Genomic DNA, 15,308 nt, shown 5'->3' with positions numbered 1-15,308 from the left:
TATTATGTTTATGTTAATAAAGAAAGGCAAAAGTAAACAAAATAATATAGTTTCAATAATGCCTGTTTTGGCCCGTTTGGAGCAAAACTGTTCGGTCATGCACGTCCGTCCGACATTAACTGACTTCTTTGATATTCCGTGATCAATTAGAATATCACAGACATTCTGACGATTAATAGAATAGTAATCATATAAAGATGATTGAATACACCGTAGTATTATATTTTTTAAGTTCTATTTGCTGTAACGAAAATGTTTAATCAATAGTTGAATGTTTCCGCCTTAAACTACGTTGATAGTTTTCAATAATTAATTGATTAAATTAGTTAAGCTTAAGTTAAATATTAAAACACGTACCAAAATGAATCAGATTCCTGGTTAGTAATTATAATCTCTCCTCGGCACTTTTTTGTAAATCGGAATAAATAAAGATACTCTTCATTCTACGGGTACTTGTTCTTAATTTTCCAGTACGTTTTAACTGAAAGGTGTATTTTAAGATTTCCAGCTTCGCTTGGTTAGTTCACTAGGAATATCATCAATTTGTCTCCTTCATAAGATTCTAATTTCCTGATGGCTATTTCAACTTCCTCCTTAACCGGTATTCCAATTAATGATTTGCCACTCTACCATTCAGAAGTAGGAGATTGACAATTATTTTCCGTATGCTATACAGAAAAAAAACTTTTCATAGACAGTTCTGACATCAACTGTAAGTAGATGTTGATTACATTTGAATAATGTGAAGGTAGAGCACATCTTTGGCTAGGAGGTAAACGTAACATCATTGGCATTAACAATTGTTTATTTTTTATTACTTAAACTTTTTATTACTTACTATCTTAATCATTCACTATTATTATATTTTAATACTTACAGGTCCTGTCTCACACATATGGAAAAAAATAAGTCTATTTTAGTGAATAATAATGTGTATAACGTTTTTATGGCAATTATATTGTCTTTATTTTATTTTTTACTGCCTAAAAAATTACTAAAAATAAATTAGTACACTTCCTTAGATTGTTGTGAAAACTTATTTTTCCCTCTATCTTCTCGCATCTTATTAATTGTATGAACTCTTTTGATTTTTAATTCTTATGATAGAGAGAATGTTTCTACAAAGTTTCCTAATAGACATTTTTATTTATATCTTGATTTTGCCTCTACCAAAGATAAAAGAAGTAAATAAGATATCAAATGTTCATGCATTACAATTTTATTCTATGATTAATTCATTCTATTTCGTTCAGAAAAATAAATAAATGGTCGCACGACAATATAAAAAATTGAGTGCAATTCCTTGATCTTTTGGTAACGCAAAGATACTCAGAATTCATTTCTAATTCCATATTCATCCAATTTCCAAATGCTCCTCCCCCCCTCGCACACAAACTATCTTCCTTTCAAAAACCATTTTGTCCTAAAATCAGAAGACATATATGTGTCCTAAAATGTGTCTCTTTATGTATAATATATTGCCAATATTATCCCAATAAACAAAATTAAACTTTCGTAGGGTAAACTCAAAAAGAAAGAACACTGTTTAACCTTAATTTTTTTTAAGACGTAATACAATATATCAGCTGTGAGAAATTCGCTTATTAAAAATTTAGCCAAGATTAGAATTGATTTTTCTCAATTTTATAGCACCAATTCCTCTAGTTTGGGACTATTTATATACATGAATAAAAAGTTCTTTATATGATTAAACACCACAATAAATTTTAACTTTTATACTTAACTATGAATGGGTTTAAAAATTAGAGACCAGTTAAAAATTTGAAATTTTAACATTTAATAGGTTTCTATTTGATATCGTACTCCATTTTTTAATTTTAGATTCAATTATTCAAAAATTATTAATTATAGGAGAAATTCTAATATTCCAGCTACAATTCCTCTGTGAAGGGCTAGTTAAAAATATCAAACTTAAATGAAACAACCCTATAAACATCGAACTTCATTATAAAGTTAAGGCTTTGGATTCAACTCTAAGTAAGTTTAGAAAAATAGTGAACTACATTGAACAAAATAAACATGTAAATTTTTCTAGCTGGAGTACATTTATTGGACAACCTTTAAAAAATTTAATACGTAAGCGTAACAAAACTTTTGTTCAAAAGTTTGAACCATAAGTATGTATAAAAAAATGTTAATTTTAGCGAAAAAATGTTGACTTTTATAACATGAAGTTTTTTTGCTATAACTGATTTTTTTTTTTTTTTTAACTGAAGTAAAGTTGAATCTAAAATCTTAAATCATTAAGAAATTTAGGTTTCTTAGAGACCCTCATGGGTGTTAAATTTTCAGATGATCCCTCAACGGAGATATGCCAGCATGAAAAGTTAAATTTTTTTATTCGACTATTTAATATAATTCTAAAGTCTAAAATATTTAACAGAGTTAGTTGTCATTGAGTCCTTTTATGCAGTGAATTGTCATTTTTTAAGTGGTCTCCAAACAGATATTTTAATTTAATTTTAAATCGGTAATTTTGCTGTTTAATTCTAACATTTTTTCCTGTCATTAATATTTTTTTTTAAATAATTAGAATTGAATCTAAAATTTGAGATTTATAACGAAAGTGGAATTGGGGTTGTAAAATTTGAAAAAAATCTTAATTTTTAAAATGCGATCATCGTTGATATTTTGTATAAAGTGGCTATATATATGCACATTAGCACAAAAAATAAAATAAAACTGCGTCAGAGAAATTGTTTCTTAATTAAATTACCTTGCAAAACTTGATTATCGATCATTTTTATTATGTGACTTTACCGATGGTTTATACTAAACAGAAAAATATTCCAAACACAATTCTATTTGAAAAGTATAGGTCAATCCAGTGATTAATGACTGAAAAATTTGAACCAAAATGGCCACCGTTTGAAAAACTGGTAGAATACAATTTTTGGGATATGCTATATAGCGAAGGTATATTGTATTATCTCTTTTCTTTTCAAATTCAATAAAATGGTATTGATCGTGGTAGACGATTTTATGGTAATTGTGCTAAACTCGTGGACAAATCTTAGTTTTACTGGAGATTAGAGCAACCTGCCCTAAACAGAATAACCTTAAAATTATTGTTATTATTCTTTTCTTTTTTTTATATTCATATTATCAAAATTGGGACTAATTTTACTAACTAAAAAAAGTGTGAAAAGCCTGTAGTAGAACCATGAACCTAAATAACTCCTATAAAAAAATCGGATAGAATTTGAGTTATTAAAAATATTTTTAGTTTTAAAACACACCAGAAAATTTCATACATGGCGGTAAAAATCTGCGCTAATTTACATTTACAATTATTATAGATAAAGAAAACCATATATTTTGATTTATTAGTATTATTTCATCGACTAAATAATCAATCAAATATATTATCCAGTGAATATGAAAAGAAAACCGCAAAGAAAATAATTTACAGAATGGAAAATCGGTAACAAAGAGATGAGGCCCACGATTTATCACATATATTAATGAAAGGCCTCACAAAAGAATGATTTATTTACACAAGTTATTTCAATGTCTAGGGAATCAATAAACGTCTCTTATAACTGCAATGGCCGAAGTATTATGTGTAAAATTAATTTACTAAAATAGACATATTGTAGTATGTGTTTGTAGTAGAGGTAATTAAAAAATAATTCAGATAAAGAATCCCTCCCCCCATTCTTTAGATAATAACTACACGTAGGTTAATAATGAAAAACAATTTAACCTCGGCGTTTATATACGTAATTAAAAAGTATATAAATAATTATTTTAAAAAAACGGCTTTTTATTTTCTATAAAATTTTAATAAAAAAAAAAAAAAGAAAGAAGATGATATAACTAGTGAATGACAGAATCAGGATAAGGATTTAGAAAGCTAGAACGTGGAGTAAGGCTGTGAGTAGGGTAGAATATCAACGTGGTAATAAAATTTTATTTGGTATCGATGCTGGACCCGAAGGGAGTTTATATAGAGTAGAGTAAAACGGAGCTTTGTTCGTGGTTCGTGCTTATAGCATTCAATCTTTATATAGCTAGCATATGCCTAAAAAGCTATAAATAAATAAAGTGCTCAACAACCCAAAGGTTAAATGCCACCATCAGCAAACTTCTCCAAAGCTTTGGTCCTTTAACGGTTAAAAAGTTAGTAGACGAGCATTCACTCAATGTTTTTTATAATTCAATTATTTAAAGGCACCAACCAACAACATGGGTCATTGTTGTCTTAATTTCCGAATTAGCAAAGTATATACTTGTAATTTAAGACTTTTGGGTTGTACCTACTATTGGAACATGGAGACCTGTGATAAAATTTGATTAAATTTTATGGTAATAATCTTTATTTATTCTGGGATTGATCCCTTTAGAATAATTCACAGGAGTCAAAATTAGGCTTTAGAGCCTTAGAGTAAAAATATGAAATAGAGATGAAATTACAAGATGGCATAAAATAAAATAATAAAATGAATTTATAAATATACAAATAAACAACAATAATTAACAAAATATATAAAATAATGATAAAACAAATAATATAAAACCACTTGTCATATCATAAAACAGAAGGTGACTTCTGATAGTAAATAAAAAGAAAACAAAATGATAAAAAATCAAATACAATTAAACTAAACTATAATATGGTACAGCTTGGAATGATGGAAAAACTCTAAAAGTTTATCCACGGTTTAGTTTTTATCCTGCAAGATGGAATGGAGATCCACTGGTATATCATATAACGATTTGAGGGAGTCATATCGTATTTAATCAAAATGTGTTTAACAGTAAGTTGTGTTCAACAAATTTGGCATGTAGGTGGAGAATTGTGGACCATAAGATAACCATGGGTCAGGCGCGTATGACAAAGTCGAAGGCATCCAATCAAGTCACCTCCTCTCTGCGTACATTTCTAGTTGATAATATTCAATACAAGACGTCACTTCTGAATTCCCTTAATCTGTTATCAGAAACATTTTCCCACGTTTGTGTCCATTCAAATTCAATCCTCTGCTTAATGAGGGTAAAAGAATCATCTACGGGCACTCCGAGATACAGAATTCCTTCAGAAAACACAACCTTTTTGGTACAAGGTGTTTGTAGATTGGAACTATATCAGCTGTATAGCTGCTACATATCGGCGACAAAGAGAATAGGCAAACCTAATTTTTAAAACATCAATATGCAAAATGGGTAAATGCTACAATAGTCATATTTTGATCTGATTTATCTTTATCATTGTTACGCATATAGTATATCTAATAGCATCAGGTATAGTTTTAAATTATTAAAACATATATTTATACGGAAATTATTTTAAACTACTATAAATTCATCTACCGGTGAAACGAGATAGTGCCCCTCACGTCACCGTGCATTGGGATGGACCGAAAAACTATTTGTTATAAATAAAGGGATTTTGAGAAGTGTTATACGTAAATTAACGAACTCATTCCATAGTGAAGACTTAAAGATTACAACCTAGGAAGTAATAGCCAAGGACTAAGTAACATCATGTCTAGTAGCTAAACCTTAATAAATGAATGTTGCTCTGGCTAAGAGATATAAAGAAAAAAAAAAAGGAGATGTGAAACTGGATTTTTGAGGAATGGAGTAGGAATTTTATATAAGTAATGATGTATACAGAGAAGTAGGTACAACAATTCGATAGAACCAATAATTTGGTAAATTTATTTGAGAATTGTGGGGAGAAGGAAGAAAAAAAAACAGACTTATGTAAGTTAGGCAGAAGAAGGTAGAGTGAGATATTCTAGTAAATATTTGGGACTTCGCGGGAACTGGCTCAAAAATATATTTTATATAAACTTGTAGGACCAATGGTATCCGGTAGAGTGACAGTTTAGATCCGATGGTCAATTTATGGTGAAGGCTCTTTCAGCAATGAAAATTAGATTCATATGGGTTTCCTACATATCTACAAAAAATAGAACCTGCCATCTTGTGTTACCAACTTGATCACTAAGGATCTTTCTGTCAACCATATCGATGCTTTTTTGAAAAGTGGAACATATTTTTAAAAAATATCAATGTTTGGAATTAGAATTATTGCAAAGATAGTCCCATAGTCTGCAGCTACTCTCTTTACCTCAATAGATATAGTACCGACTTTCCTAAATATATTAGAGTTATTGAAAATTAACTACAGTTGATGGTACAATCTCTGAAATACCTCAAACACAAAATAAAAAGGGGAGCATCACATATATATATAACAATATGGTTGAGGGAATTGTTTATCATAATATTGTGTGGTAACTCTTGTATTCTATGCGAACTAACCCACTTCAGATGTATTCATACACGATCGAGATAGAGGACAAAATCTTCAGAAACAATTATGTTGAAATTAAAATTATATATGTATAAATATAAGTTAGGACCCGAGTCAGCTGACTGAGGTGGTGAGCTGATCGTATGATATATATAGAGAAGCGATAAGATGAATAAAGCAGTGTTTCAGTTGCAACCGGGAGTGTCCCTTATTCTTTTATTGAGTTTTTGAACCTGATAACACTTAACTTATATCTATACACACACCCATTATTTATCTACCCTTAAGTGCAATTAATCAATATAATTAAAATTGAATGCTTGTTGAACAAAATTAATGGTGAAGAAATCTAGATCAAAAAATTATAATGAGGTGACCATCGACATTGGTCTGAAGTCTAAAAAGAAGCAGCTCAACAGTCATAGAAAAAAACAGCTTACAGAGAAGGAGTGGATTTATTTTATTATATTTTTGAATTTCATTAAAAATTTATATTATTGAGAATAATGAAATCTAAATTAACATAAAAATATATGAGGTTAGTTCTGTTTTTGGCAATCCTCTTTTAATTATTCTATTTTGTTTTAGAAAACGCAACCAAGTATTGCCACGAGTCCGGTATCTGGGATAACAGGACGGACTACGACCAATGCCAGGAGAGGGCGGACATCTTGGCCACTCTCACCGCCGACGACATAGAGATCACCACTGTCATCTACGCCTTAGGATATGCTCTGTCACTCATCGCACTGTCTGTAGCTCTGTTCATATTTATATATTTCAAGTAAGTCATAATATACATGCGTATAAAAATACACATACATCAGAAATATAATAGCTGACAGTATAGTGTTCCATATTCATAGATAATAACTTTAGTATTTTTATACATTCACTTGAAACAAATTTAACCTGGATATTTTTTAAATTAGTGGGTATGAAAAATTTAATTTGAAATGTCGAAAAATATGAACAAATGGCCTATGAACCGATTCAAAGCAAATATCTCTTTAATTTTGTTTTCCGATCCCTCTAAAACAGAAATAAAAGTGAATTAATAAGTGTAATAATGTGAAAAGAAAAGTAATTTGTGTTGGATCTTACCTTTTACTATGGTATTTTAAGGTTACCTGTTATGTTTATTTGTATACATGAGATATCCATTCTGAAAGGGTGCTATTTTAAATCCAGAGGTGAGAGGCCTCCTCGTGTTGTATCGCATATAAGATAAAAATAAAAACATTAATTAATAAAGACGATAGATAATGTTGAAATAATAAAAGAAGTGTGGGGAGGGAGTGGGAGTTCATCAGAAGATGGAGTTATGAGGTGATGTCAATAGGGTTTTTGGAACCTTTCCTGCCCTGCCACCTCGCAGGAAGGGGGGATGGAGTTATAGACTGGATAGAGTGGAATACTGGATTGAAGGAATCAGGGAGACTGTCAAATAATTTAATGTGTCTCTGTGTGATGTGTTGTACAGTTTCTAGCTGTAGTTCGTTATGAATGTGTTTCATGTTACGTCTTTCCAGAGATGTCCCTCGACATATATATCTTTGATGCGCGGTCATAAGGGCTTAAGTCACTTTTTGAGCATTTGGAGATTATGTCGTAGTATTATCCAAATCAGAGCTACCGGTTGGTATTAGGGTCTTTATACTTCAGATGGAATTACTACTATATGTTGTATAAAAATAACAATTACAAAATTATCAATAATTAGATTTTACATAATGTTTTGAACTTTGTTTTTGCTCTCCTGAAAAATTCATATTTTCGACTTGAGCCTTTATGACCGCGCATCAAAGATATAATAATAATGAATATGTTGAATAGTCTTAGGAGGTATGATATTTGTCAATTACAGCAAATTATTTCCTCAGTAATAAAAAATATTCACAAAGAAAATCTTGGTTTGATGAAAACTTTTAACCGTTAGATTTTAAAATTAATTTTTACGAATTCATTATCTTTATTAACTAATTAACATTACAATCTACCACAATCTTGAGCATTAAGCTACAGTAATAACCCACATGTTGAAATTACATGATATCATATATATTTAGTATATAAACAAATAAAAATAAGAAAAACAGAACCAGAATGCACTTTGGTTATAGCATGGGTTGAAAATTGAACCGTACTTGAATCATCCATCTTCCGTGTGCTGTTTAAGATGTGTGTTAGGCAGTATAAGACTCCAATGGGAGTCTTGGTCGAAAAAAAAAATGTATGTAAATTATATGCATGTAAATGGACGAAATGAGTATATATAGAGAAATGAATAATTCACAGCAAACAATATTGAAATTTAAACGAAACATGTATTTTTACCAAACTGAAGTTATATTAAAAAAGTTAGGTAAATTTAAAATTAATGTGAAAATAAAAATGAAGAAAAAAAAAGAAAGAATAGGTTGAAACGGCAGTGGCGAAGAGACCTATTGAAAAATAAACTCTACAATTAATGTTCTGGCAATGGGCAGATTGTCTTTTCAGTAGGTGTTAACGGCTTTAGCACACTTGCTTAGCCTCCACTGGCTTATAACCAGTGACGCGTTAAGAGGGCTACGCTGGGATCTCGTAAAGCCCTTCTCTATTCCTCATGCGTGAGGGATCCTAAGGTCGAGAATGTAAATATTGTATATAATACTGTAAATGTGATCAGTGCATGTATTTTATTGTTATATGACTTCAAAATTTTAATTATTTTATTTTTCCCTATTACTTCCTGTACATTGTTTAATTATGTTCATTTTTTATTTCTCTTTCGGTTTATTTACATATAGAGATTTTTTTATTATTATTACTATGTTATAATTTTTGTTTAGATGTGATGTTTTTTCAATATTACTTATTGCCCAAGGTTGTGGTGAGTTGTATTATGCTTCAATAAATGAATATTATCAACTAAAAAAACAAAACAATCTAGCCTGAGTGACTCCAATTCGATCTTACAAAAACCCCACCTGTCGTATTTTTCTACTGATACTTCTAAGGGATGTGGTTTGTGAAAGGCATTTATCGTTTAGCATAGTATCTAAATTGGCTTTGCGAGAACTTTAATGTTTTATAATAAGTATAATTTTTTTGCACAATGTTTTTAAGTTTTGCACATATAGCATCAGTAGATAAAAATATATTTATCAGAGGTTTGATTTATCTGTTGAATATATTTGAAATCTGGATTGAGTCGTTAAATTAGTAAAGGCTTGATGGTACAATATTTAATATTTCACAATAAATATCTGACAGTGAATTGACAGCATTCGTAATGCCTTGTCAGGATATTTTTTATATAGAATTATTTACTCCATATCTCAATTTTAATCATATGCTCTGATCCAGTGAAAATGTAGACCTGTTTTTATGTATGTGTTTTTCTCGTTTGAATAAACTTATAAAGTTATTTATTTATTTTTAAAATTAAAGATATACAACCTTTTAGTGATTTAGCAAGGAAAGAAGGGTTTCCTTACCACGACACCTCACATGAGCGCAGACATGAGTGCGGCTACAAAAATTTCGTGGCATCCTCGTCAGACTAAAACGAATATTGCGACAAAATTATGATTTTGGTTAAAAAATTCGGCCCGGTTGTATTGAAACCGTGGAAAACAATTTTTTTGGAAGAAGATATTTGACCATATGAAGTAGATTGTTAGGGTGGCAGTCAATAAAGGTATTAACATAATAAAAGGAAACTGTTTATTGTTAACCGCTATTTTACTATTTTGATACCTTTATTGACCGCCACCCGGACTATCTTCCTACAATTTTTTTAAATTTATTTATTTAATGTGATTTACAACTGTACAAATAATAAATACAATAAGTAAATATGTTGTATGTTTCATATAGACTTAAAAATCTTGGGAAGGAACCACGCATTGGTGGTGCTTCAAGTATTAATAAATTAGAAGGTCCCGTGGCCATCTTCTTTTCAGATGCCTCGGAGGATTATCAGGGATTGTTAAGGATGAGAGATTAAGAATTAATGGGTTAGGATGGGTGAGTTGGGAATGAAAAGACGCATATCTGTTTAGGGTCAAATCTGCAACGAATGGGATGTTAAGGTCTTTGTGGATGAGTTTATTTGCAACGTAATAAGGAGCATTAAGAATTTTACGTAGGATTTTGGATTGTAAGGATTGGATGCGGGAGGAATTTGATGATTTGGTGGAGCCCCAGAGCTCAATTCCGTATGTCCAAACTGGTCTGATTATCGTAGTGTATACTACTTTTTTGTAGTGAGTGGGAAGTTTAGAGCGTTTGTCAAGTAGGTGTTGTAGCAATCGGAATCTACGAGCAGTTTCTTGTCGTTTCAGTCTTGTGTGTGGATTCCAAGTAAGTCTCTTGTCGAGATGGAGTCCTAAGTATCGAATCTGGCAAATGTTTTTACAATTTGATATTCGGATTCAAGGTATCTTGTAATGTAAATTCTCTAAATTTTAAGAGGTGTTAATTTTTATTTTTATGTACAATTACAAACGTTTATTAATGAAAATGTTTGCAATTTTATTATCAGTTTTTTTTTTGTTTTTTTTTGGGCCGCCCATAGCTCAGTGGTTAAGACACAGTCTTACGAATTTGATGTCTATTGGCGGTGCCGGTTCGAATCCGGCCTGGGACGTTGACTTTTTTCATTGAGTGGCGGTACCACAAAATTAAGAACTTTGACCCCCAACCATGGTTAGGCAGGCAGTATAGGACCTAATGGGAGAGTCTTGGCCGGAAAAAAATAAAAAATCATTTTTTTTTTAATATTTAGAGAAAATAGCATTAGCTAGCCTGGTATACGCCTTGGACCACTTGGCACCCTATGATGCCATAGGCCATAGGCCATATATGGCGCCCGTATGATTACGGCACCCTGGGATAAATAAAATATAATATAGCATTGTAATTGATTCCTACTTGAATATTAGAAACATTATTCCACGTGTGTCTTGTAAATTGAGAAATTTGCTGGTAATTACACCCGCTTCATTAGAGGTTATAATGAGGACAGATAATATGCCTGATAAAAGTAGAGTATGAAGAAACCTAAGGAAGAAGTTAGTAAATTATTCATCTCATTAATTACGAGAATGAGCTGTGGCCTGAAACTAGAGCACTACTTAGTGAGTGCCGGTCGAGTGCATGAATCACAGGCGGTTAATCCCGCTGCAAAACTTCAGCATAACTTAGTCATAAGTTTAGTATTCCCTGACACGACCTTCTCGTTCGGTTTTGAAGTTTCTAAGATGTAGTTATAGATCGTAAATCTCATTTTGAAAATTTATTTTTAACTTGAATATGATAATTTACAGCTCATAACCGTAATCGATTTCCTCCCTTATTTATGATAAGGAGAAGATAAAAGTTGATCATCAATCTATTAAAGAACAATATATAAGAGTATTCTAGAGGATTTATATAACTTTAAAATTTAGGTTCTTCGATCACAAACGATTTGAGATTGAGTAGTAAACTTGTATAATTTATAAATTGTTTTTAAATTTAAAAGTGCTGCTTTACTTAGTAAATACCTGTAATATAAACATGTTGCACGTAATATAAATTATTTATAAGAAGAAATAAACTTAAATCCTATTCTAACCATGTTAGGGGGTCCAGTTTTCAATTTGCCAAGGGTGACACCCACACTACACTGCCTGCCGGCCTGTTCTTACACTCTGCTACCCTATAGACTTTTATAATATATTCAGAATATTAATTACTAATAAAAAATACTATGTATTAATGATATCTTTAAAGAGAAATTTATCATAATGCATAAAAATAATAATGTTCCAAGGTCTAAACTACTATTTAGTTATAACCACAAAAAGAAAGAATTCGAGTCCAGTCTGCACAATGCAGAATTGAAAGAATTAAAATTCAACTTAATGAGAAGAGAGCGGTATTGTAAAAGCAGATGCTTTAAAAAGGAACGTTGCTTAATACAAACGAATAAAAAAAAAATGAAAGGAAGTTAATGATTCCAGTGAGCGAAGTCGAGAGCTTGAGAAGTTGGTCAAGTTATACACCGCATTGGTAAAAGGAGGCGACTCTTTAACAAGGAACGGGGAGGAGATATTCAGGATTAAGAAGTTTAAACGGAATCAAATGTCTAAAGCTCTTATACCATTTCTCTTTTTGAGTTTTCCTACAGAACAATATTCTCATATTTTAGGAACGAGGCAAAGAATCTATTCTTTACTAAACTGGAATAAGATTCCCACCATCATCATACCGATAATTCAACATCAGTTATTTAACTTATTATTATGTTAATAATCGAAAGCGTAAGAGAAAATAGTTTATGGAATCGATATGAGGCAAACTAAGTTATACCAGCATGCGTAATCTCTAAACATTTTGGATTAACGTTTCAGTCAATTATGCCGTACACAATTTTGACTACAGACAAACAGAAATTTGTTCCTTGATGCTTCAAACGTTCAGTACGAGTAAAAACTGAAACCAAAAGGTCTGAAAGAACGAGGTTAAAAAAAGGGGAAGAGGAGGAAAGAGACTGTCGCCTTAAATTAGAGGTTGACAGACCGGTAGCGGTTGCCACCTGGATACCAATGGTGCTTCAGGATTTGTTTGCTGCTTCCATCAATAATGTTACAAAGATTTTGCAATTTATAATTTTTTATATGTATTATTATAAGCTGCTACAAATCAAAAATAAAAAGAGAAAAAGAAATAAAATGAAATGTAATAAAAATAAAAGTAAATAAATAAAATCTCTATACGATATAAACAGAAAAATAAATGAACATAATAGAACAATGTAAAATAAATTATATGAAGCATTTACAATCTCGACCTGAGGATCCCCGATCCCATTCTATCCCATACGCATGAGGGGTAGAACAGGGCTCTTTCAGATCCCAGCGCAGCCCTCTCTCCACGTCACTGGTAATGAGTGAGTGGAGGCTAAGTGCACTAAAGCTGCAATCACTCTACATGAACGGAGCATCTGGCCATTGCTAGAACTCTAATTGTCGATTTTTATTTTACATAAGATACCTTGGCCTCTTCCATTTCAACTTTTGAGGTGGATTGTAAGAATGGGTGGAACTAGATAAGGATTAAACCAAAGGATTAGGATGATTAGTAAGGTTTATAATTTATAATTAAAATTCATTTATAGAAAATCGCAACAAAATCATCTTCTTGTCTATGGTTTTTTATAGTTGTCATTTATAAAATACAATTACAATTATTTGTCAAATTAATTTATGTTATCATTTAAACAAATACCTTAAGGATATTAAAAATATTATAATGCTTTAGAAAAACTTGACATTACTTTCATCTATGCCAAGCGGGCGGCGTTGTGCTGTCGATACTGAATTAATTTGTGGAGTTAGTGAATAAATGTTTAATCATTTATTTATGTTTAGGGGTACGGTATATGTTTTAATTTTTATCATACTTACATAAAATTAAAACTGACTCTTAAATAAAATATTTATTATTGGAGGTATTCCTAACTGAAACTCGGGTTCCTTTAATCGCGGTTTGTAACTGACTAGTGAATGTTTCCCATTCAGGCATAATATGGGTTGTAAACCAAAAAAGCAAAATAATCCTCTTATTAGCTTAACATTTTAAAACTGACTGATATAATGAAGATGTTTATAGCGTAGTTAGTTCAGTATGTACAGCTTAACGGATATTTGAGGTAAATGGAATAAATTCAAATGACTAGTGAAACTGAACATTCTTGAAGATCTCATAAATTCAATTTTTTTTCAACTATTCAACAGAAACAATAAAATGTAACAAAAAAATCCAAAACCCTGAAATCCACCTAAAAAATGTTAATTCCATTATTTATTGAATAAATCCATATGTCAAATGAAACAAAATATTAATCGAAGAAACAAAACCATTATCTAATGATAAGGGAATATTGAAATATGAGAAATATACGCAAAATTGGTATGAAACTGGGATAGAACGATATGAAGCGTAGAAGATAGATCAGGTAGGAGGCAGACTCAGCTGTTCTCCACAGTAGCACACAGATGTTGGCCTCTGACTGCAAAAACTGCATTTCTCTCCATATCTCTACACAATTTATGCCTCCCATTCATTTTATAGTTCACCAAACATCATGCACGATTAATCTAGGAATTGTTAAAACACTTTTGATCATTACCTTTTAATTTTGTTTATTTTTCTCCAACGTATCGGCCCTCAGGTCATTTATCAAAGATACACAATTGATTTGTTATTAAAAAATTGTTTTCTTTTCATTGCAGGCAGGCTAGTTACACAACTCAATAATAAATATTTATATTTATATTGCACCAATTTAAATTATAACAATTGTAACAATTGGCTTCAGCACAAAAGGTCATTGTGTCATTTTTCCCTATTACAGTTCTCTGTATTTATTTTTCCTCTTTCTAAATTTCGATTGTTGAAGCTCTATGCAGGTTTCGACCGGAGGTCGTTTTTTTTTATAGTGAAGATATTAGTTCTCGTGCTTAGTACTATTATTTTGGTAAGCTTTAAATTTGATTTTATTTAAAATATCTAGAATGATTCTTGATGATATTTTAAAAAATTCTAATTTTTTTAGAAGTATTTTGACTCATGAATACAATTCAAGAACTAATAGGTTGATCTGGAAATGTCCTAAGATGTTTCACCAGGTTACTATATCCAAGCGTAAATTCGACTAAAAGGCGGTGGAATGCGATACAAAGAAGAACTCTCCTTCTCTGTTCCATGAACGAGGTGATCCCCTTTTAAAGGGTTCATATGGAATTCCAGGGGTAACTTAGTGGTCCTTTATGCTCTGTGCATTTGGGGTTTGGTTGACTTATTGATTATAAAGGTGGCATGTCATAAGTGGGGATGGGATTTTTTTGTGGTGCAAAAGTCAAAATATGTCATAATTTTTTTTCAGAAACATGCAATAAAATACAGTAAAAATATGTGGAGATTTGATTAAAAAATTGAAAACAAACAGAAAAATGTACATTGTTTTGTTAATTTGTTAGAAAAGGTT

General features: G+C 30.9%; 1 protein-coding gene across 1 annotated transcript in view; it reads left to right on the top strand.

The window, feature by feature from the left end:
• The window catches only part of LOC106680473 (diuretic hormone receptor), a 142,181-nt gene that overhangs the window by 25,991 nt on the left and 100,882 nt on the right, over nt 1-15,308 (top strand). The window contains exon 3 of the mRNA XM_067047908.1: nt 6,875-7,070. Within this exon, the coding sequence (XP_066904009.1) occupies nt 6,875-7,070 (196 nt within the window). The remainder of the gene's footprint in view (nt 1-6,874; nt 7,071-15,308) is intronic.

The sequence above is a fragment of the Halyomorpha halys genome, unplaced genomic scaffold, assembly GCF_000696795.3.
Source record: "Halyomorpha halys isolate HHAL.00 unplaced genomic scaffold, Hhal_1.1 Scaffold264.1, whole genome shotgun sequence".
NCBI classification, from domain to species: domain Eukaryota; kingdom Metazoa; phylum Arthropoda; class Insecta; order Hemiptera; family Pentatomidae; genus Halyomorpha; species Halyomorpha halys.
Note: the sequence above shows the minus strand (reverse complement) of the source record. Positions and strands in the feature narration are given on the sequence as shown.